Source organism: Pelophylax lessonae, assembly GCF_965119305.1.
Source record: "Pelophylax lessonae genome assembly, chromosome: 6".
Lineage (NCBI taxonomy): Eukaryota > Metazoa > Chordata > Amphibia > Anura > Ranidae > Pelophylax > Pelophylax lessonae.
Genome location: NC_138773.1, coordinates 301,307,674 through 301,329,959, shown reverse-complemented (window position 1 = coordinate 301,329,959; position 22,286 = coordinate 301,307,674). Strand labels below are relative to the sequence as shown.

Below are 22,286 nucleotides of genomic sequence, written 5' to 3'. Positions count from 1 at the left end.
TGGTTGCATCTCATCACCGTCAGTAAATCCTTGGATTAAAATAGTTAACCAAATTATACGCTATGAAAAGATAATGTATGAGCATAGAGGAGTGATACAAAAATATCATAAAATTTGGGATGTATAGATAAATGCTAATGTTACTTTAGATAAGGGAGAAAGATAATAAGAGGGAAACATGAAGGAAAGTTGGAAGATTAATGTTTGGTGGATAGTATTAAATAAGTCCGAACATTAGAATTATTGTGTTGGATATGGAGATTTGTTATTTTTTTTCTCTATCTGTATAGTTATGAATGATGGGATCCCTTAGGGCAGGGGGGTCTTCAAACTGTGGTCCAAGGGCCAGATGTGGCCCTTTGCTAGCCTTTATCCGGCCCTTGGGGCATTATGCCTCAAACTGATATGAGGCACTGTTTCTCCCATTAAAACCAACATTAGGGTATTATTTCCTCCACCGATACCAATGATGGAATACTATTCCTCCTACTAATAGAGGCACTACTCCTCCTATTGGCAACCAACCATGAGGCCATATTTATTCTCGAAATTTTCTGCCCCCGCTGGCCACAATCTCGCCCTCCTAAAGTGTGAAGGACAATAAGCTGGCCCTTTGTTTGAAAAGTCTGCAGACCCCAGCCTTAGGTAGACCAAGATATATGTATGGGTATATAAGGAGATACATATTGTATACAGTTGTTGATAAATTCTGCAATAAAGAGTATTAAAAAAAGATGAATTCCAGGTATAGATAATTTATACAGTTACATTTGTCCACTGTAACTATGTATATACCATACCTGTCCAATGCCCCTGGATGCAGGAAATCACTGAAGTAAACACAGCTCCATTGATCTCCACAAGCTTCCAGTTCCCACATCGAGTGGCTGCCTTGCTGCATTGTGAACACAGGATGTCGGCCCACTCTGTATGGGCACCATTCAGAGAAGTCTGATTGGACAAGGCGGAGAATGTGACATCACTGCCCTCCATCTCATTCAATCAGAGAATGCTTTGCATTTATTCTGAAAATGCAAAGCATTCTCTGAATGGCGCCCATGACAAGCAGCCGACCTCCTGTCTTCAGAAGAACTTAATTCCTTTATAATTAAAGAAGAGTTCATGGCACAATTTTATGATAGATACCCTCTATTGTCTTCCTCCTGGTGCCACTGGATCCCCCTCTCCCGATTTGACATTCCCTCTTTCCCTCTCTATATCCCCTTACACCATTTCTCTTTTTCTCACCTTTCCTAATCTTTCTTTCAGACCTTCTGCTGGTTTGGAAAACAAAACCAAAGAAAATTCCTCTGCAACCATTTGAATTATCCTGTCTAACAGTATGCATTGAAAACAGGTTTCGTGTGCACACATTTGCAAATACATGCGTAAGCTGCAGAGCCAATTCATGGCACCCCAATATTATCTGCAGTCCTAACTCTGTAAATTTTTGAGACCCTCCACAGTGGAAGCAATTGAATTATAATGGATAGCTAGAGGGCAGGTGAGCGTGGAGGAAATCCATTCCTCCTTAAAGTCACAGGGGCACACTGGACACCAAGCATATAGCACAATGGCAGCGAAGGTGTCCAGTACGTCAACCTCACCAGTATTCCAACAATACAAACCAATGGCCACTGCCTCCACCCATAACTGGCCTTTGCAGCAAGGAAAACATGGAAGGGTCATGAGCTGCCAGCGCGGTGACGTTGCTAGAAGGAGGAAGTGAAGGGTTCTTCCATAATGGCGGAGAACATTTTGGGACCAGAAGGAGTGTAAGACCACAGGAGATTCTCAGCATACTGACCTCAGGAGTGACCCAGAGTGACGGGAGGAGAGAATCCTTATAAGAGAATTAATATATGCCCAAGATTTTTCACCATCTGGTAAGAGGCCCATTCACCCCTTCGAGAGGCATGGGAGGATAGCATATATTTCTCTTGTCACCAGGGGTCTATATTCTGGAGGTGGCTGTCTTTTTGCCCTGTTAACACACATATCTGCTGGTAAGAAGCAAATTTGAAAGGTGGTGGGATACAAGACTATCACGTTGACACGGGTTGTCGTTGGGAGCACCGCTTTATCCCTAATTTCACCCATCATCTGGATTCTTCACGTGTATTTTTTGCATTTAATGTTTTGGACTTTGTTATTGAAAATAATACACGGACATTTTGGCACACCCCTATTAGGGGATTTTTGCACCTTTCATATTATTTGGGACACCTATGCAATTTATATCATCTGTTTATTTCTACACATTTGGTGGATGGTTTTATAGATACCGTATTTATCGGCGTATAACACACACTTTTTCCTCCTAAAAATGGAGGAAAAAGCAGCAGTGCGTGTTATACGCCGATATTAAAAAAAAAAAACGGCCAGGAAGCATTGCCGAGAGCAGAAGGGGCGGGCCGGGCCGAGGAGAAGGAAGGACTCGCGGTCTGTCATAAGAGCAGAAGGGGGCGAGCCGTGCTGAGGAGAAGGGAGAACGAGCGAGCGCAGTCATCGGAAATCCCGCCTATGACAGACGTCACACGTCTCGGCAGAGGAGGCGGGACTTCCGATGACTGCGCTCGCTCGTTCTCCCTTCTCCTCAGCATGGCCCGCCCCCTTCTGCTCTTATGACAGACAGCTAGTCCTTCCTTCTCCTCGGCCCGGCCCGCCCCTTCTGCTCTCGGCGCTCCTTCCCGGTCTTTTCAAATATGGTCAGTTCAAATGGCGCTTGCGAGGCTGCATGTTTGGACATTGCGCTTGCGAGGCTGCATTGACACTGCTGGTGGGCTGCATTATGGGCACTGCTGATGGGCTGCATTATGGGCACTGCTGGTGGGCTGCATATATGGACACTGATGGTGGGCTGCATTATGGGCACTGCTGGTGGGCTGCATTATGGACACTGCTGGTGGGCTGCATTATGGGCACTGCTGGTGGGTTGCATTATGGACACTGATGGTGGGCTGCATGTATGGACACTGCTGGTGGGCTGCATGTATGGACACTGCTGGTGGGCTGCATGTATGGACACTGCTGGTGGGCTGCATACATGGACACTGCTGGTGGGCTGCATACATGGACACTGCTGGTGGGCTGCATACATGGACACTGCTGATGAGGATGCATTGTTGGACTGCAGATGAGGCTGCATTCATGGGCACTGGTGAGATATCCTTTGATTAAAAAAAAAAAAAAAAAATGTTCTGAGTTCAAAGCTGTTTATTTTAAATTTAAGCTTTTTTCCTGAAATTTCTCTCCAAATATTGGGGTGCGTGTTATACGCCGGCGCGTGTTATACGCCGATAAATACGGTAATTAAGTATATTGTTAACATTTGTTATTTGATTTGTCACACAGTTGTTTTAAAACTTGAGAGTGACACTCCATGATTTAGTGCACCAGACTTTTTCACAATTTTACTTATTCCAGATTATTTATTTGGATCTTTGGTTGCAGCTCACATTCATTTATCAGCGCACCCTTTACACATTTACATTCACCTGCACTCTTACTAGCCATTATAATTCATGTGATTCCACTGTGGAGGCTCTAAAAAATATACAAAGTTAGGACTGCAGATAATATTGGGATGCCGTGAAGTGGCTCTGCAGCTTACACGTGTATTTGCAAATGTGTGCAAATTAAACTCCTGTTTTTAACACATACTGTTAGACAGGATAAGTCAGTTGGTTGCAGGTTGATCGGTACATTGAATTGGGAATTTTCTTTGGTTTTGTTTGACATTCATTACCCTTCCATGGGTTCTTTGCTGCAAAGGCCAGTTATAGGTGGGGGCAGTGGCCATTTGTTTCTTCTGATGGTTTGGACCAGCAGTCTTCAAACTATGGTCCACAGGCTGAATATGAAAAAAAAACAAAACAGTGCTGCGCCAAATCTATAATAACACTTAAATACAAAGTGGTAAGAAGTGCTTCCAGGTGAGAGAGATAAAGGAACAAATCTAGTGCTCTCCGTATAATAAATAAATCCAGGTATTTATTAAAGTTGCACTTACATGAGTGAATGATAAAATCAGCATAAAAGATTCGGTATCAAACAATCCAGGATGCTAGTCTTGAGAGGATATGATGTCAGGCATGCAGGCTCCGCCCCCTATACGCGTTACGCCATCCCATAAGCATTGACTTCCTTGGTTCTATGCTGATTTTATCATTCACTCATGTAAGTGCAACTTTAATAAATACCTGCATTTATTTATTATACGGAGAGCACTAGATTTGTTCCTTTATCTCTCTATGTATGTATTGGAACGATTTTGGATCTGAGCAATCTTCCATATATCCATTGATGTTACCATCTTCTGCATACCCCATTAGAGGGAACAAGCTGTTTTAGACCCTTGGTAATGCAGGGGTCTAAATGTGAGGTGAGAGGCCACATTTACTGGTGAAGGGTTGGTGAGCACAGTCACAGTGGTGCCAAGCACTGAAGATTTTTTCACTGATTTCTGTGGACTCTTTATTTTTTACCTGGAAGCACTTCTTACCACTTTGTATTTAAGTGTTATTTTAGATTTGGCGCAACACTGTTTTGGTTTTTCTATATTTTCATTGTGTAGTGTGAACACAGTTAGTGGATGCTGCCAATCCTTTATTTTAATATTGATTTAATATTAACACACTAATATTAACACATTATATATATATATATTTTTGCATATATATTTTTGCATTTATATATTTGAGGGCACTATTTGTTTATCACTTCTCATATTTTTTGCACATTTTATATGATGCACCATTGTCTATTCCTCCCACTGACACCAACAATGAGGCACTAATCCTTCCACTGACACTCATGGGATCCTATTCATCCCACTGACACTGACACTAATGGGATCCTATTCCTCTCACTGACACTGAGAATGGGGCACTATTCCTCCCACTGACATCAACAATGGGGCATTATTCCCCCCACTGACATCAACAATGGTGTACTATTTCTGCCACTGACACCAATGGGGCACTATTCCTCCCACTGACACTGACAATGGGGCACTGACATCAAGAATGTGGCACTATTCCTACCACTGACATAAACAATGGGCATTATTCCTCCCACTGAAATCAACAATGTGGTACTATTCCTTCCATGGACACTGATGGGGTACTGTTCCTGACACTGACATTGGGGCACTATTCCTCCCACTGACTTCAACAATGGGGCACGATTCCTCCCACTGACGCCAATGGGGCACTATTCCTCCCATGAATTCAGCAATGGGGTACTATTTCTGCCACTGACCCCAATGATGAGGTACTATTCCTCCCACTGACTCTAATTATGGGGAACTATTCCTCCCACTGACACCAATGATGGAGCACTATTCCTCTTACTGACACCAATGATGGGGCACTATTCCTCCCATGAATTCAGCAATGGGGTACTATTTTTGCCACTGACCCCAATGATGGGGTACTATTCCTCCCACTGACACTCTCACTGACACCAATGATGGGGCACTATTCCTCCTCTTTCTGACCACAGGCGCTATGTCATTTTTTTACTCCCACTGGCCACCAAGCCCGAGGTATTGTTAACTCCCACAGGCCACAATCTGGCTCCCCCAGAGTATGAAGGATGGTAATCTGGCTCTAATAGGTTAAGTAGGTCTACCCAAATATTAGGATTTGAATACCCTCCCGCTCTCTCCCCCAGGGAAGATGTATTGTTTTATAGACAGAGAGGCAGGCATTCCAGCTAAGGGTCATTGAACTGCAATATGCATTTACATTTCTTAGAGTACATTGTCAATGCATTGTACAATTCTCATCCTGTATATCAGATGCACTATTGCTCTCTTTTGTTCTTTTAAATGTTGTACCATTTTATACTTTTTTTAAACAAATTTAAACAAAACTATATTATGTAAAAAAAAAAAAAAAAAAAGGTAAGTATTTTAAATGGACTTTCCTAAGCTATGTCTGTGTACTTTTTTAAGTTATAAACAGTAGGTTTTATTGATGCAGTATTACACCCTTCTTAAGGCACATCAGTATAATGCAGTAAACATAGGTATTATCTAGACAGCTAGGTACACAACGTTCAATGCTTTTTTTTTACCTTGAATGAGGGAGGGGCTTTGAAGGTCACCATAGTGGCTTTGCCAGGCATTACGTGCTGGGGTGTTGCAGGCTCACTTAAATCTTCCTGGGGGCTCAGATACTCATCATCAGATGTAATGGGGCTCAGAACATCTTTAGGAGTGCCGCGGTGAGCAGGAGAATCGGTGGCAGGTGCTGCAATGGAAAAGAACAATTTTTAGATGTTTGATGGGGATAATCTTTAATAAAAACATAAAAAAGCCCTTCTGATATAACACTAGCATCACACTCTATACATTTTATTTTTACAAATGCTGCTTTTATTGTTTTGGGGATCTCGACACAGTGTGACAAGTCAGATGCGATTGATATAGGGCATACAGTCAGCATTTTGAAGATGCTCTTTTGCCCAGGTCTACTTTGTCATTGACTGTATTCTGCAGCGTTTTGCAAAACGTTACAATGGTAAAGGGGATGCAATGGGATGTAAGGGAGAGTGGGGGCTCTGACTTCTGATAGTGGTGGGCTACAGATAGAACTGGCCCTCTGCAGGCGACCATAATAGTGACGCGGCCCGCAATGAAATTGATTTTGACACCCCTGCCTTATGCTGTTAGCATTGGTAAATATCAGAAGACTTCAGAAGGGGAGGAAGGGCTTTCTAAGCTAAGCACTCCCTACTGCCTGCATACGGGAGCTAAGGGCAGATGGATTCAATACATTTCAAAAGTAGGTCACCAGGTCATCACATGAACAATAAAACCAAATATTAATCAAAACATCACACAATGGTTAGATAATGAGGTAGAGTTGACAAAAGGAACCTCCAAGAGTTAAACAATTAGCCATCAGACAGAAACAATAGGTGACTCAATTACCAATGGAAATGTACACCTCGGAGGCACACGATGGGAGAGACCTTCTTAACAATAAACACATAACAAAGAGTGATCCCACCCCACCTCAGACTGACTGGCAACAGTCAACAACAGTCTATGAGACAAACTCATACAACGCTCCAGTAGTCTGAAAAGATGGAATTCATTTATTTTCATAGATTTCTTGAGGGATATAGTTGATAAGTAGTTCTGTCTCAAGCAGGGCTGGGACAAGGGGTGGACAGGAGGGACAGCTGCCCTGGGTGCAATGGTTTATTAGCAGCGATGGGGGCATCCTAGCACTAAGGGAAGCAGGAGGGGGTGCAGTTTGGCATCTTTGACCTGAGCGCTGGTTGACCTTGTCCCGGCACTGGTCCCAAGTGAAGGAACCTCTATAACCCAGTCTGCAGGGAGACCATAAAAACTCCAGGCAGGTAGTGTTACCGTTGGGATACAAACTGGTGACCCTAGTGTTTCTAGGCGGAAGTGCTAACCACTTAGCCACTTATTTACTATATTATATTTTGCAAAGTGAACATACACTAACCTAAGTGAACAAAATCTAAAAGGTCTGACAAACTGTGATTGGTGGATGTGGAGGAATGTGAATTGTCGCACCATACTTCTAATTTTGGCTGCATTACATTTAAATAAACAATTATGTCACAGTGCATATAGTTTATTAGGCACATACGGTAGTAGAAAGTTTAGAAAATATGCAGTTTTTAAAACAATATTAATTTTAAACTATCTATATTTTTTATATATTTTATACTGTACATTGCATCTTTTGCGGAATGCATGTCTACACTGTAAGAATAATTCTCAAATATTTTATTTATGGAAACAAAGACAGATGGTAGGCATTGACTAACACATCAAACAGCCACAAAAAAGAACATATACAGCAAATCGCATTGATATAAACGAAGGGGAATATTGAAACACACAGCACAGATTGATTCTGTACGTCACATAATAGGACTCATAAGAGTGCTATGTTAGAATTATGTTATAAAAAACAAGAACAATATAAAACAAGCTAGTGATATATGATTTCCAGTTGACCATTCCAGCTGTCTTCAGTGGATTTTCGAATACAAAAGAAGGGTGAGTATAGATGGATGCATATAGGTATGTTGCAGAACTATGGTGAGAACGGAGCATGTTTCAAGATGTCCCTGCATATGAATCACCATGCCTCTGTGGGCACATCAAGGATTTCCCTCTATCAGAGAGGAGGAACATATTCCAGAAACCCCAAATCTTTTCATATCGCTCCCGTTTATGTTGAGCTGTGAGGACAAGGTCCTCCATTCTATTGATTTCCTCCAGTCTGCAGATGCAGTCACTGATAGTAGGAGAATATTGTGTCTTCCAATATACCGGAATGCATGATTTGGCCACACTCAAGATATGATGGAGGATCGACTTCTTGTATTTTCGCATTGGAATATCCGACACACGGAGAAGAAAGAAAGTTGGGGTGTCTGGAATCTCATAATCAGTAAGTTCCCTAATAAGTCCCCGGACGCCGTCCCAAAACAGGTAAAGTTTCGGGCACGACCAAAAAATGTGCAGCGACGTTCCCGTCCCTCCTGGCATCTCCAACATTTGTCAGTAGTGTTTAGGTAGAGTTTGTGCAGGGTGGTGGGGACACTATACCAGCTTGAGAGTATTTTGTAGTTGGTCTCTTGTAATTTTGTACAAGTAGGGGTTTTGAGTGCCAACATGCATACATTTATTTTCTAATTAGGTGTGAGGACACAGTCAAGGTCAAGCTCCCATTTTTGTAGACAGGCTAAACATAAGTCCTCGGTCTGAGTTATCAGTAGACTATAGGTTTTAGAGAGTGGTCTCGGTAGCACGTCTGTTCCAGTACAATAGTCCTCGAAGGCTGTAAGTTCCCTACCATAGTCCCCTGGGGTAGATAAGGAATGCAAAAAGTGATGGATTTGAATCGCCTTCCAGAAGGTAAGGCCAAAAGGACCCTCGTTATCCATTAGAGCCGCCAGAGTGGGCCACCGGCCATCCACCAGGAAATGCGAGGCCAAAAATCTTCCCCGGTGCCTCAGGTGTTTGAACAATGGATCTCTAAGACCCGGTTCAAAGGCAGGGTTGCTCAGAAATGGGAATAGAGGTGAAATAAACGTGGATATAGAGGGATGTGAGAAGAGAGAGGATACTGTTAACAGCGTCACGCCTATAGTGGGATGTCATTTGATAGAGCTTATAAAAGAGTCAACGCACCAAGGTGCTCCACTCAACGGTACATCAGTTTGAGCTTGTTCGATATGTACCCAGAGCTTACATTGTTGGTGTCTACTCCAATCAAGAAGTCTGCTAAGACGTACAGTCTGGTAGTATTTCATTATGTCAGGTAAAGCCAGGCCCCCATGCATTTTAGGAAGGGTAAGTTGGCTACGCCATATGCGCGGTTTCTTATGAGCCCATACAAACTGAACAAACAGGGAATGAACTTGTTTGAAGAATGCGGAAGGAATCCGGATTGGAAGTGGCTGCAGCAAATATAAGATCTTGGGGAGTATAGTCATTTTAATCAGATTACATCTCCCAAACCAGGAGTGCATAACCAGATGCCACGTCTCTAATAGCTTGCAGATCACAGATAACAAGGGGGGGAAATTCAACCTGTATAATTTTGACAGATCAGGTGGCATGAGAGCACCTAAGTATTTGATAGCCGTATCTGTCCATTTAAATGGAGTGTGTCTCCAAAAGTCTATATGTCCTCCTCCTTGGTGATAGCAGGGCTGTATTCGCACTGCTTCTGAACTCCTTATATACTGTCCCTCACCTCCAGTGTGCAGTGATGCTAATGGATGTGTGGACGCCATTCTCGGTCCACTGCACATGCGCAAGATGGCTCAGAGTGATGACATCACGAATCACGGGGTCTGGTTTTGTAACCATCATCACCATTATAACATATCTTAGGTACCAGATTGTAGAACACCTTTGGGATGAATTAGAGCGAGGACTGCAAGCCAGGCCTTTTCATCCACATCAGTGAGTGACCTCACAAATGCGCTTCTGGAAGAATGGTCAAACATTTTCACAAACACACTCAAAAAACCTTGTGGACAGCCTTCCCACAAGAGTTGAAGCTGTTATAGCTGCAAAGGGTGGGCTAACTCAATATTGAACCCTACAGACTAAGACTGGGATGCCAATAAAGTTCATGTACGTGTAAAGGCAGGCGTCCCAATACTTTTGGTAATATAGCGTATGTGGCTTCAGTTACATACAGTATACAGAGCTGTTTTCCAGCAGCGGGACTTGGACTTCTCGTCCCTCTCCCGGTTATAAAATCAAGCTGGGCTGAAAGCTGCTCATTCACAGGAAGTCTTTGTATTTTCTGAATGAATACAAGGCTTCCTCTGATTAGCTAAGGCAGAGAGGTGAGTGGATGAGGTCTCACAATTTCATCATCAGCCAAACACAGGAAACCTTATCCTTATTCATAAAATACAAGACTTTCTGTGAATGGGTGAGCAGCACTCAGCCCAACTCAGTTTTGTTGGGAAGTCCCTGTTCCGCTGCCAGAACTCAGCACTGTAGCTGAGGCTACAAACAGTTCATACAGCACTGAGAGCTGCTGCATGTGTTAGTAAAGGAAAAAGTACGTTAGGACCAGCTTGGTTCAAACAAACTATTTATAGTTCACTAAAACATGGAGTTGGGCTTTTAATTCCATATAAGTGCATATGTATGTTTACATTGAATATGGCAGTGGCTACAAGAAAAGGGAACAAGATTAAGCACTGGTTCATGCCTGAGTGATATGAAGCTCTTTTCTTGAAGTGCTTCAACGCTTGACATGAGGCAGAGGCATAACTAGAACCTTCAGGACCCCGGTGCAAGAAACCATGAAGGGCCCCCCGTACTTCTGGCCGGGGCTCTTCCCTTCCAGCCTGGGGCTCTTCCCACTGATCCTGCGGAGCCCTTTATTACGGTCCAGCAGCGGGACCCTTTCACAAGTTCTGCAGTGGGGCCCCTTCCTGCTATCTTGGGGCCTCCCCACGGTGGTGCAATGCCAGGGCCCGGTCGCAAGTGTGACCTTTGCGATACTGGAAGTTCTCCCACTGGTGTCAGTAGTTTTTATTTTTTGGTATTTTAATTGTATTGTTTTTTATCATTTTATTTTATTTTTTTTACAATGTCACTGACTATGACTCTGTCCATTCAGAAAAGGAAGGAGCTAGTAAATGACATATATTACATATATAATTTCTCTATTGTGACACATCCCCTGCAGCAGCCTGCAGGAGAGGGGAGGGAGCACAGTGTGGGGGGGGGGGGGGGGGACCAGGGGAGCACACAGGGGCCCAGAGACAGCAGAACACAAGTGAACTGGATAGGAGGAGTGGCGGGGGCAGCATACAGAGGAACCAATCTCCTCCATTTTCCTCCTGCAGCTACAGGAGTAAAAAGGAGGACAGTGATTTCTCTAAATGCTGCCCCCACCGCCCCTCCTATCCAGGTGTACAGGGAAGCCACACAGGCCCCCTGGACCATGGGGCCCGGATGCAATTGCAACCCCTGCAACCCCGGTATTTATGCCCATGACATGAGGATTCCCATTGTATCCTATGGTTGTTGGTTCACACCTGAGCATGCTGTCACTTGAAGCTTGAAAAGCTACATGAGCTTTGGAGTAAAGTTGTGCATTTTAACTTACATAGGAGCACCTGGAAATGTGCATTATGTGCATTTTTTATGCAATTTCTTGTCTCTCCTTCTTCTTGTATCTAGCTTTTCCATTGAAATAAAATTGCTCAAGCCTGAAAAATGTATATAGAAACGTGCAGAGAAAAAAAGCCCCATACAGCTGAGAAACAAGTGTGAACCTTAGCCCTAACCGATTATATGGGGGGGTTATGGGGGCAATGCTACGATCAATGGTAAAATTTTACCCTAATACCCAGTGCCAGGACAAGGTCATCTAGAGCCCAGGGCAAACGTGCCAAACTGCCCCCCCCCCCCGGATATATGTGCATTATGTGTCAGCAAAAATTTCCCTAGAAAAACAATGAGCACTAATCTGCATGCTTACCCCCTAAGCATACATTCCCCCTCCTCCCAGTACAAATCCTCCCCCCTGCTAAAATCCGCCCTCTCTTGCCCCCTATCCCCAAATCCCCCCCAGCTTAAATGCCCCCCCCTAAAAAAAATGTCCCCCTCCTAGCACAAATCTTCTACCCCTAAAATTTCCCATCGTAGTATACATCCCCCCCACTTCAAATCCCCCCTGCCAGCACAAATTACCCCCCCCCCCAAATCCTCCTTCTTAGCACAAATCGTCTTCCCCCCCTCCTAACACAAATCCCCCTAAATCACCACTATTACCACCCCCCCAATTCCCCTCCTAAAACAATACTTACTCCCTGCTGCCCCTCGAATGCCCTTCTCCAACACAAATCCCCTCCCCCTCGATCTCTTTGTGGTGCCCCCTCGCCCCTCTTCTTCACATGATACCACAGTGCCCAGGGCACCCGTCTTTCCTGCCCACCCTTGTCCCAGGCCTGCTACTATCCCCCCTCGCCCTTCACCCGTGACCCTGGACAAAGGGAAATGCCTGATAAATTCTGCTCTCCCTCTATATACAACTGCATATAACAGCTGAAGATGTTTGCCCAAATTTGCTAAAATGTGGTCCTCCTGGCTGGAAACCGATACTACTGCAATCCTAAAGTGGTTCTAAAGCATTAAGGTTTTTCATTTTAATGTATTCTATGCATTAAGGTAAGAAACATTTTCTGCTGAGGCTGCTCCCCTGACCCCCTCCCCTTTTTCCTTACCTAAACCCATCCGATCCAGCGATGTGCAAGAGCACAGCAGCTCCCATCGTTATCTCTCTCCTCATTGGACAGAATGATAGCAGAGGAAGCGATTGGCTCCAGCTGCTGTCAATCAAATCTGGCGACACTGGAGCAGGGGGCGAGGCCGATTCCTGCTGTCTGTTTCAATGGACGCAGCAGTGGGACTCAGGAGCCAGAACGCACAGGGTGCCCCCGGAGAAAGTGGTTTTCCCTGGGGGCACCCGATGAAGAAGAGGGCCCTGGAGCGCTGGCGGGGTACCCCAGAAGAAGGGGATTGGGGCTGCTCTGTGCAAAACCATTGCACAGAGGAGGTAAGTATAGGGATGTTTGTTAATTTTATAAAAAAAAAAAAAGCTTTACAACAACGTTAAACTAAGGTTCTCCACTCCAAAGAACCTTGCCGGGGGTTGACCTCGCTATGCAACAACTCCAGATGCCAGAGTAAGTGCCCCCCAACTATAAATTTCCCCCTCACTTGATGACTCATTTGAGTTCACTTCTGGAACATTCTCTGCTGTAGGTATAGATGTGTATCTATCCCTTTCTTTATAGCACCCTGCATCTGTAATACCTAGGTGTTAGAAATGAATCATTAGGGCTGATGTACTAAAGGCAAATAAACCGTGCACTTTGCAATGTGCAGTTTCACTCTGCAAGTGCAGTTGCTCCAGAGCTTAGTAAATGAGTAAATGAGCAGAAGCTCTGCTGACTACTATCATCCAATCACGTGCAAGCAAAAATGCTGCTTTTTTATTTTTCTTGCATGCGATTGGGTATTCTTTGTAAAGTGAAGCTATACCTCATTTACTAAGCTCTGGAGCAACTGCACTGGCAGCAAAGTGCACAGTCTATTTGCCTTTAGTAAATCAACCCCATTGCCTCCCTTGGTCTTAGGCATTTGCCTTAGTAATAACATTACTTCTAACAATATGGAAAGATTTGAGTAATGGGTGGCTAGGAGTAGGGCACAATAGGTTTGACTGCCACAAGTAACTATAGTAGTACCTGTGAATTTTTTACTTGTCTATTTTTATAACTGTACTGCAAAATTTTATAAAAATTTTAATTATTATAAATTATTATTATATTATTAGAAAATTATTATATTATTCAATTATTATAAATTAAATAATACATTTAAGCTCTCTAGCTCCCTTGTCACCTCCTCCCATGGTCGCCTCCATGACTTTTCCAGAGCCTCTCCAATCCTATGGAACTCCTTACCCCAATCTGTCCGATTTTCTCCTACTCTATTAGCTTTTAGACAATCCCTGAAAACCCTCCTCTTCAGAGAAGCCTATCCTACCCACACCTAACAACTATACTTCCATTTTCTCCATCAGCTCATCCCCCACGGTTATTGCCTTTTGTTTCACTTGACCCTCTCTTCCAGATTGTAAGCTCTAATGAGCAGGGCCCTCTAATTCCTCCTGTATTGAATTGTAGTGTAACTGTATTGTCTTCCCTCATATTGTAAAGCGCTGCGCAAACTGTTGCTGCTATATAAATCCTGTATAATAATTTAAAATATGAAATATTATAAATATGAATTATTATACTTTGCTAATGGTTCAAAGTAGAGATCGACTGATTATCGTCAAAGCCGATAGATCGAGGGGCGATTTGCACTTTCCCCGATATATCGGAATTGGCCCCGGAGATTACCGATATTTCGGGAAAGTGCTTGTACCGGAGTGACGCCTGCAGCTAGAGGCATCACCCCGGTACCGGCGTCCATAGTCGGCTGTCTTGTAATGACAATCGATGCGGCTGAGAAGCCGCTCGGCTGTCATTACAAGGAGCGGACGGGGACATCCCCCCCCCCCCTCCCGCCAGCATTCAAAACAGCCAAACTTGGCGTTTTGAATGCTTTTAAGTGCAGAGGAGGGGCTTGGAGTCTTTTTTAACCACTTCCTGACCGCTTACGTTATATTTACTGAGGCAGGCTGGCTCGTACAGGCCAAACGACATAGATCTACGTCCCGATCATCAGCGGGGAAGCCGATGCATGTGTCAGGCGGCTGCGATTGCCGCCTGACACCCGCGATCACTCTCCGCAGAGAGAGAGGACGGTTGGATGTTGTAAACACAGCCGACCGTCCTTCTCCCTGAAATGATCACAGAGCTCATGTGATCCTTCTATATAGGATCACATGTCTCTGTGGTCATCTCAGAAGCCACGCCCCCCCACAGTTAGAATCACTCCCCTCGGGTCACATTTAACCCCTTGATCACATATACTGTTAGTCCCTTCCCTGCCATCGCATTATTACAGTAACAGTGTATATATTTTAGCACTGATTACTGTAGTAATGTCACTGGTCCCCCCAAAAGTGTCAAAAATGTCAGTCAGGGGTCTGATCTATCCGGCCCAATGTCGCAGTCCCACTAAAAATCGCAGATCGCCGCCATTACTAGTAAAAAAAAAAAAAAAAGAAACAATATAAAAATGACATAAATCTTTCCCGTAGTTGTGATAACTTTTGTGCAAACCAGTCAAAATACGCTTATTACGATTTTTTTTTACCAAAAATATGTAGCAGAAAACAAATTGGCCTAAAATGTTAAAAAATTTTGATTTTTAAAATTTTTTTTGGGGAATGTTATATAGCAGAATGTGAAAAATAGTTTTTTTTTTCAAAATTGTTGCTCTTTTTTTGCTTATATAACCCAAAAAATAAAAATCGCACAGGTGATCAAATACCATCAAAAGAAAGCTCTATTTGTGGGAAAAAAAGGATGTCAATTTCGTTTGGGTAAAGCGTCGCACGACCGCGCAATTGTCCGTTAAATAACGCAGTGCCGTTTCGCAAAATAGAACCTGGTCATTAAGGGGGCAAATCCTTTCCGGTCTTTAAAGTGGTTAATTTACGAAAATATCGGCCAATATCGGCTGATACAGATGTGCGATGACCAAAATATCGGTATCGGCAATAAAAAATCGATATCGGTCAATCAATAGTTCAAAGACCCCAAAGTCCACTCCGGCCTTTGTGCAAAGCAAATGCTAAAGCCCCTGCTTTATTACATAAGCTTGGTTATGCGGTACGCTTTGAAACATTTATCAGCTCATCACCCTTACTATTATTAGTAGGTCTGTAACAAATCGTTCTCCGTCTGTACCATTATATCAAGAAAGTTGAAAGTTAAAAATCCAAATTTGATTAATGCCAAAAATGGCTCCAGGCCAGAGACTCCCCCCCTCCTCCTCCCCCCCAACACGCAAAGAACTGGCACCAATCCCAACTGCCAAAAAAAGACACTGCAGCCTGTGCTAGCAGCACATAGCGATAGACAGAGACAGGAGGCATACAATGACACAGACGGACACATATTAACTTACCGGGTGACAGCTATAGACACTCAGAACCATTCTGGTCTAAAAATCAGGTGTAGACGAAAGAATGAGACCAAACCTTCACCGCAGGCAAGGCGCAGGCAAGCAAAATGGCAAGGGCCGGTAAAAGGGGGTAGAGTGAAAGCAAAGGGGCAAAGCGGGTTTCTTGGGAAGAGTGGAGTTTGAAAGAGGAAGAGTGCAGGGAAGGGAGTACAGAGAAAGAAGAAAGATGCACATAAAAAGGAAAAAAGCCCAGAGGGGAGCGAGGGAAGGGACAAGGGAGGGGAGACTGAACATGACGAGGTCACCTCCAGTACAATCTGTTGCTGTATTTAGATTCTCACCCTCCTCGCTCCCTCCCCAGTACAAACTCACCAGCGCACACACAGAGCGAGGAAGACACAGAACAGGACAGAGAGGTAGAGAAGACAGGACCGAGAGGGATGAGGGCGAGGAAAGTGCAGCAGTACGGTCCCTGGAAGAGAGCCACGGCCACACAACATCCTCCAGGCTCCTTCCCCACAAAACCCCGCACCGTCTGTGCCCTTTAGGACTCACAATAAATACTATTCACGGAGGCACAAGGTGCTCATGTTTCTTAACTGTTGCGCCACCAAAGTAGCCAGTTATATATTGCCGTCCAACAATGACAGGCGACTTGTGCAATGACAAGCCTGAGAGTTGGATTCCCCGTGGGAGCAAAGGGCCGAGCAAATGAGAATATAGTTATGATACAAGTCCAAAATAACTGGCATGCTAATTCACAGGCTTTGTAGGACATGAATGAAATGCGCTGGATAAGTATAGAAACTGTAATCTGCGTGTATCTGCAAAGTCATTGCTCTGCAGTGCATACAATGTGGTGCAATTACCCATCAATGTGCAATACGCTATATTACCAAAAATTACACTATATTACCAAAATGTACATTATATTACCAAAATGTACATTATATTACCAAAACTGACACTATATTACCAAAATGTACATTATATTACCAAAACTGACACCAAATTACCAAAATGTACATTATATTACCAAAAATTTACACTTTATTACCAAAAATGTACACTATATTACCACATTTATCTAAAATGCAGCTTTAACCACTTAAGCCCCGGAAGATTTTACCCCCTTCCTGACCAGGGCCAATTTTGCGATTCGGCACTGCGTGACTTTAACGGACCATTGCGCGGTCGTGCGACGCTGTACCCAAATGAAATTTACGTCCTTTTTTTCCCACATATAGAGCTTTCTTTTGGTTGTATTTGATCACCTGTGCGATTTTTACTTTTTGCGCTATAAACAAAAAAAGAGCGACAATTTTGAAAAAAAAATAATATTTTTCACATTTTTTATATGAAATTCCCCTCAAAAAAATGTAAAAATCAAAATCTTTTACCATTTTAGGCCAATTTGTTTTCTGCTACATATGTTTGGTAAAAAAAATCGCAATAAGCGTATTTTGATTGGTTTGCGCAAAAGTTATTGCGTTTACTAACTAAGGGAAAGATTTCTGTCGTTTTTGGTGTTTTTTTTTTTTTTTAACGAGTAATGGCGGCGATCTGCGATTGTTTTCGCGGGACTGCGACATTGCGGCGGACAGATCGGACCCTTGACTGACATTTTTGACACTTTTGGGGGTACCAGTGACATTTCTACAGTAATCAGTGCTATAAATATGCACTGTTACTGTAAAAATGACACTGGCAGGGAAGGGGTTAATTTTTATTGGTGATCAAGGGGTTAATGTATGCCTGGTGCTTACTGACGTGTGTGGGGGGAGGTGACTGAGTGACACAGGGACAGATCGCAGGTTCAGCTATGCTGAACCCTGCAATCTGACCCTGCCTGTCACTTAGGAGATCCGCCCGCTCTGTTTACACAAGCAGGCGGATCTCCACACTCGATTCCCCGACGATCGGGGAAGAGCAGCGGCGATCGCCGCCGCTCCTCCCCTGGCCCGACTCCCGCTGTGACTGAATACAGCGGGAGCGAGCCTCCGGCGGCACGCACGCGCCGCCGAGAGAGGGGAATGTCTGGCGACATAGGTCTACGTCGCCAGACGTTATGGAGCCACTTTGACGCAGTAGAGCTCTAGTGAGCAGCGGCAAAGTGGTTAATAAGGCTTACCTATAGGTACTGTAAATATCTCCTAAACTTGCACCATTTAGGAGATATTTACATTTCATGCAGCCGATGATGTCATTGGCGCATGCGCTCTGATGTAATGGCCGCCGTAATGTTTCTTCAGAGCCCTGTGCCGTGACCGGAGGCTCCTGCGCGCATGGACCAGTAGCCAGTACCATAGCCGGAGTCCGCAGACCAGGAAGGAAGACGGCAGAAGATGGATGCAGCCGTCAGCGGGGACGACGAGGGCTTCGTTTAGAGGTAAGTGTCACATAATGTGCTAGTATGCGATGCATACTAGCAGATTATGCATTTACTTTGCAGGGAAGAAAAAAAAAAAGGAAGAGTTTACTTCCTCTTTAAAGCGGAGTTCCACTCAAAAGTGGAACGTCTGCTTTAACCACTTGCCGACTGCCTAACGACGATTTACGTCAGCAGTCAGCCCCTGTGAGGTTCTAGGGAGCGAGCGCGCGCCGCCGGAGGTGCGCTCCCACTCGCTCACGGACCCCCCGCGCGTGTGCCCGGCGGACCCGATGTTAACCCCTTCACTGCCAGTGTCATTTTGACAGTAACAGTGCATATGTATAGCACTGATTACTGCAGTAATGTCATTGGTAACCCCAAAAGTGTCAAAAATGACAGTCAAGGGTCCGATCTGTCCGCGGCAATGTCGTAGTCCTGCAAAAAAAATTGCAGGTCATTACTCGTTTAAAAAAAAACCAACAAAAATGACAAAAATCTTTCCCTTAGTTAGTAAACGCAATAACTTTTGCGCAAACCAATCAAAATACGCTTGTGTCGATTTTTTTTACCAAACATATGTAGCATAAAACAAATTGGCCTAAAATGTTAAAAAATGTTGATTTTTAAATTTTTTGGGGGGAATTTCATATAAAGAAATGTGAAAAATATTGTTATTTTTGCAAAATTGTCACTCTTTTTTTGTTTATAGCGCATGATCAAAAAATTGCACAGGTGAACAAATACCACCAAAAGAAAGCTCTGTTTGTGGGAAAAAAAGGACGTCAAATTCGTTTAGGTACTGCGTTGCACGACCGCGCAATTGTCCGTTAAATTAACGCAGTGCCGAATCGCAAAATAGGCCCTGGTCAGGAAGGGGGTAAAATCTTCCGGGGCTTAAGTGGTTAAGTGGTCCTGAGTCTGAAATGCCACATTTGCCATGCCTTTTTTTTGGGGGGGGGGGCGGGTACCTAGTTTTGACAGGTACCTGCTCCCACTTCCACTCAGGGAGCCTAGGCGGCTCGGGCGGAAGTTCTCCTCTCCCCCCTCCCTCCCTGCAATCTTCTGGGACACGTCACAGGTCCCAGAAGATTGCCTGGCCAGTCACAACGTTCAGCGCTACTCGCGCATGCGCAGTGTGCACCCGGCTGTAAAGCCGCAAGCTGTCACAGCCGGGTGCCCACAGTAGTGATGCCGGCGCCACTGGAGGAAGACGGAGTGAACTGAGGCTCCCCCCGCCCGCATCGCTGGACCGTGGGACAGGTGAGTGTGTGTTTATTAAAAGTCAGCAGATACACTCTTTGTAGCTGCTGACTTTTAATAAACACAAAAGCCAGTGGAACTCTGCTTTAATGTTTAAAGCATCTGAAATAACAACATAACGAATGATCCAAATTGATTCAGATCCATTTGTTTTTATTCTTGTGATTGTAGTGTGAATTATGAAAAATTCACTACATAATACGTTAAAATCGAAACATATTGCAATAGTTACAGTAAGGTATAAAAGTGAAATAAGATGACTCCTACTTATTGTGTTTGAGTTGGATGGAGGTTGATCCATCAGAATCTCTAAATTATAACATACCGAATTAATCAGAATCTTCCGAAATAACTTCAGAAAATATGAATCAATTCGGAACAACGAATATACAAAACAAATTCGAATATACAAAACAAATTTCTGAAAATGAATAATTCTAACTTAATGGATGTGATGAAACAAATAATTAACTTAATGAATGAATCCTTAATAAACCGAAATGTTTTTTTTCCGTTGTGCACATCTCTAGTAATTGAGTACGAGGGAGCAGCTTCGAATGCATTAGTGCCGGTTCACACTGCCGCGACCTCTAAGTCGCCTCATAAGGGGCGACTTCTAGCGCGACTTTAGCGCGACTTGTACATTTTTTTACGCAACTTATATGATAGATGACTTTGTACGACTTTGTATTTGGCCAATCAGAATATGATGTTTTTTGGATAGTGTCTGAGGGGTAGTGTCTGGGGGGTCTAAAAAGTGTCCCTGTGAAGTTTCATCACTGTAGCATGTCCAGAACCAGAAAAAAAAAAGCATTTTTCTTATAATTTTTATTAGCACATGAATATGTCTTCTCTCCACCTGACCGTTTTTCTGGCAGGCATTTATCAGGCATTTTTGGAGGCAGGCATGACTTTTTTGGATTTAGTGTCTGGGGGGTCTAAAAAGTGTCCCTGTGAAGTTTCATCTCTGTAGCATGTCCAGAACCAGAAAAAAAAAGAGCATTTTTCTTATAATTATTAATACAGCAGTGTGGTGGCTTCTCTACACCTTGCATTTTTTATTGCTGGCATTTATCGGGCATTTTTTGGGCGTCTCTGGTGGCAGGCATGTCTTTTTTGGATTTAGTGTCTGGGGGGTCTAAAAAGTGTACCTGTGAAGTTTCAGCTCTGTAGCATGTCCAGAACCCACACTGAACCCACACTGCTGTATTAACCTCCTTAGCGGTAATCCCGAGCGTGACTCGGGGTTGGTTTTTCATATCAGGAGCGGTAACCCCGAGTCACGCTTGGGGTGGATTGCAGAGAGCGCAGCGGTGTTCTCTTACCTTATCCTGGCGATCCAGCGATGATCTCTCATTGCTGTGACCGCCAGCCGAAAGTCCCGCCGCTCCTCCGTCGGTCTCCGTCGCTCTGATCACTTCCTAGTTCCGTTCCCTGCAGCAGCAATGCTGCATGGGAGCGGAACTAGGGAGGGAAATTCAAAAAAAAAAAAAAACGTTGCACAAAACACAAAACACATTTTATATTATATATATATATATATATATATGCATATATATATATATATATATATATATATATATATATATATATATATATATGCGCATATATATATATATATATATATATATATATATATATATACACCGGTATATATATATATAGGCATATATATATATATATATATATATATATATATATATGTATGTATATATATATATATATATATATATATATATATATATATATGTATATATATATATATATATATATATATATATATATGTATATATATATATATGCACACACACATATATCTATATATAATATATAATGCATGAATTATAATCTAATCAATAATATAATTTTATTATATATATTATATATTAAATAATAAAATAATATTATTGATTCGATTATAATTCATGTGTTTGTGTTTCAAATTTATCACATCTGGGATGTCTACTAGAGTCTTGTTTTGGTCAGGTTTAAGTCAGTAATTACTAAGAATTGTAGGACTATAATACATAACGCCAAATTTCCATGAAAACAATTGTACCGCTTTTGGTATGTAATTCCTGACATAATCATACCGCCAGGGAGGTTAATAATTATAAGAAAAATGCTCTTTTTTCTGGTTCTGGACATGCTACAGAGCTGAAACTTCACAGGGACATTTTTTAGACCCCCCCCCCCTCCCCCCCAGACACTAATCCAAAAAAAGTCATGCCTGCCTCCAAAAATGCCCGATAAATGCCTGCAAGAAAAACGGCCAGGTGGACAGAAGACATATTCATGTGCTAATAAAAATTATAAGAAAAATGCTCTATTTTTCTTGTTCAGGACCATTTTTATGGAAAGTCGGATCACAAGTCGGATCACAAGTTGCTTCAAATAAGACAAGGAGGCGACTCCCATTGAAGTCTATGGGACAAGTCGGATCATAAGTCGCCTCAAAGTAGTACAGGACCCTTTTCTGAAGTCGGAGCGACTTCAGTAGTGCCAATTATGACGGCACTCATTGATTAACAT

At 43.1% G+C, this 22,286-nt stretch overlaps 1 protein-coding gene across 2 annotated transcripts in view; it reads right to left on the bottom strand.

Moving 5' to 3' along the window:
* Nucleotides 1-22,286, bottom strand: part of SPEG (striated muscle enriched protein kinase) — a 450,680-nt gene that overhangs the window by 180,820 nt on the left and 247,574 nt on the right. For both annotated transcript variants that reach the window (XM_082262051.1, XM_082262052.1), the window contains one exon: nucleotides 6,082-6,257. In XM_082262051.1, the coding sequence (XP_082118177.1) occupies nucleotides 6,082-6,257 (176 nt within the window). The remainder of the gene's footprint in view (nucleotides 1-6,081; nucleotides 6,258-22,286) is intronic.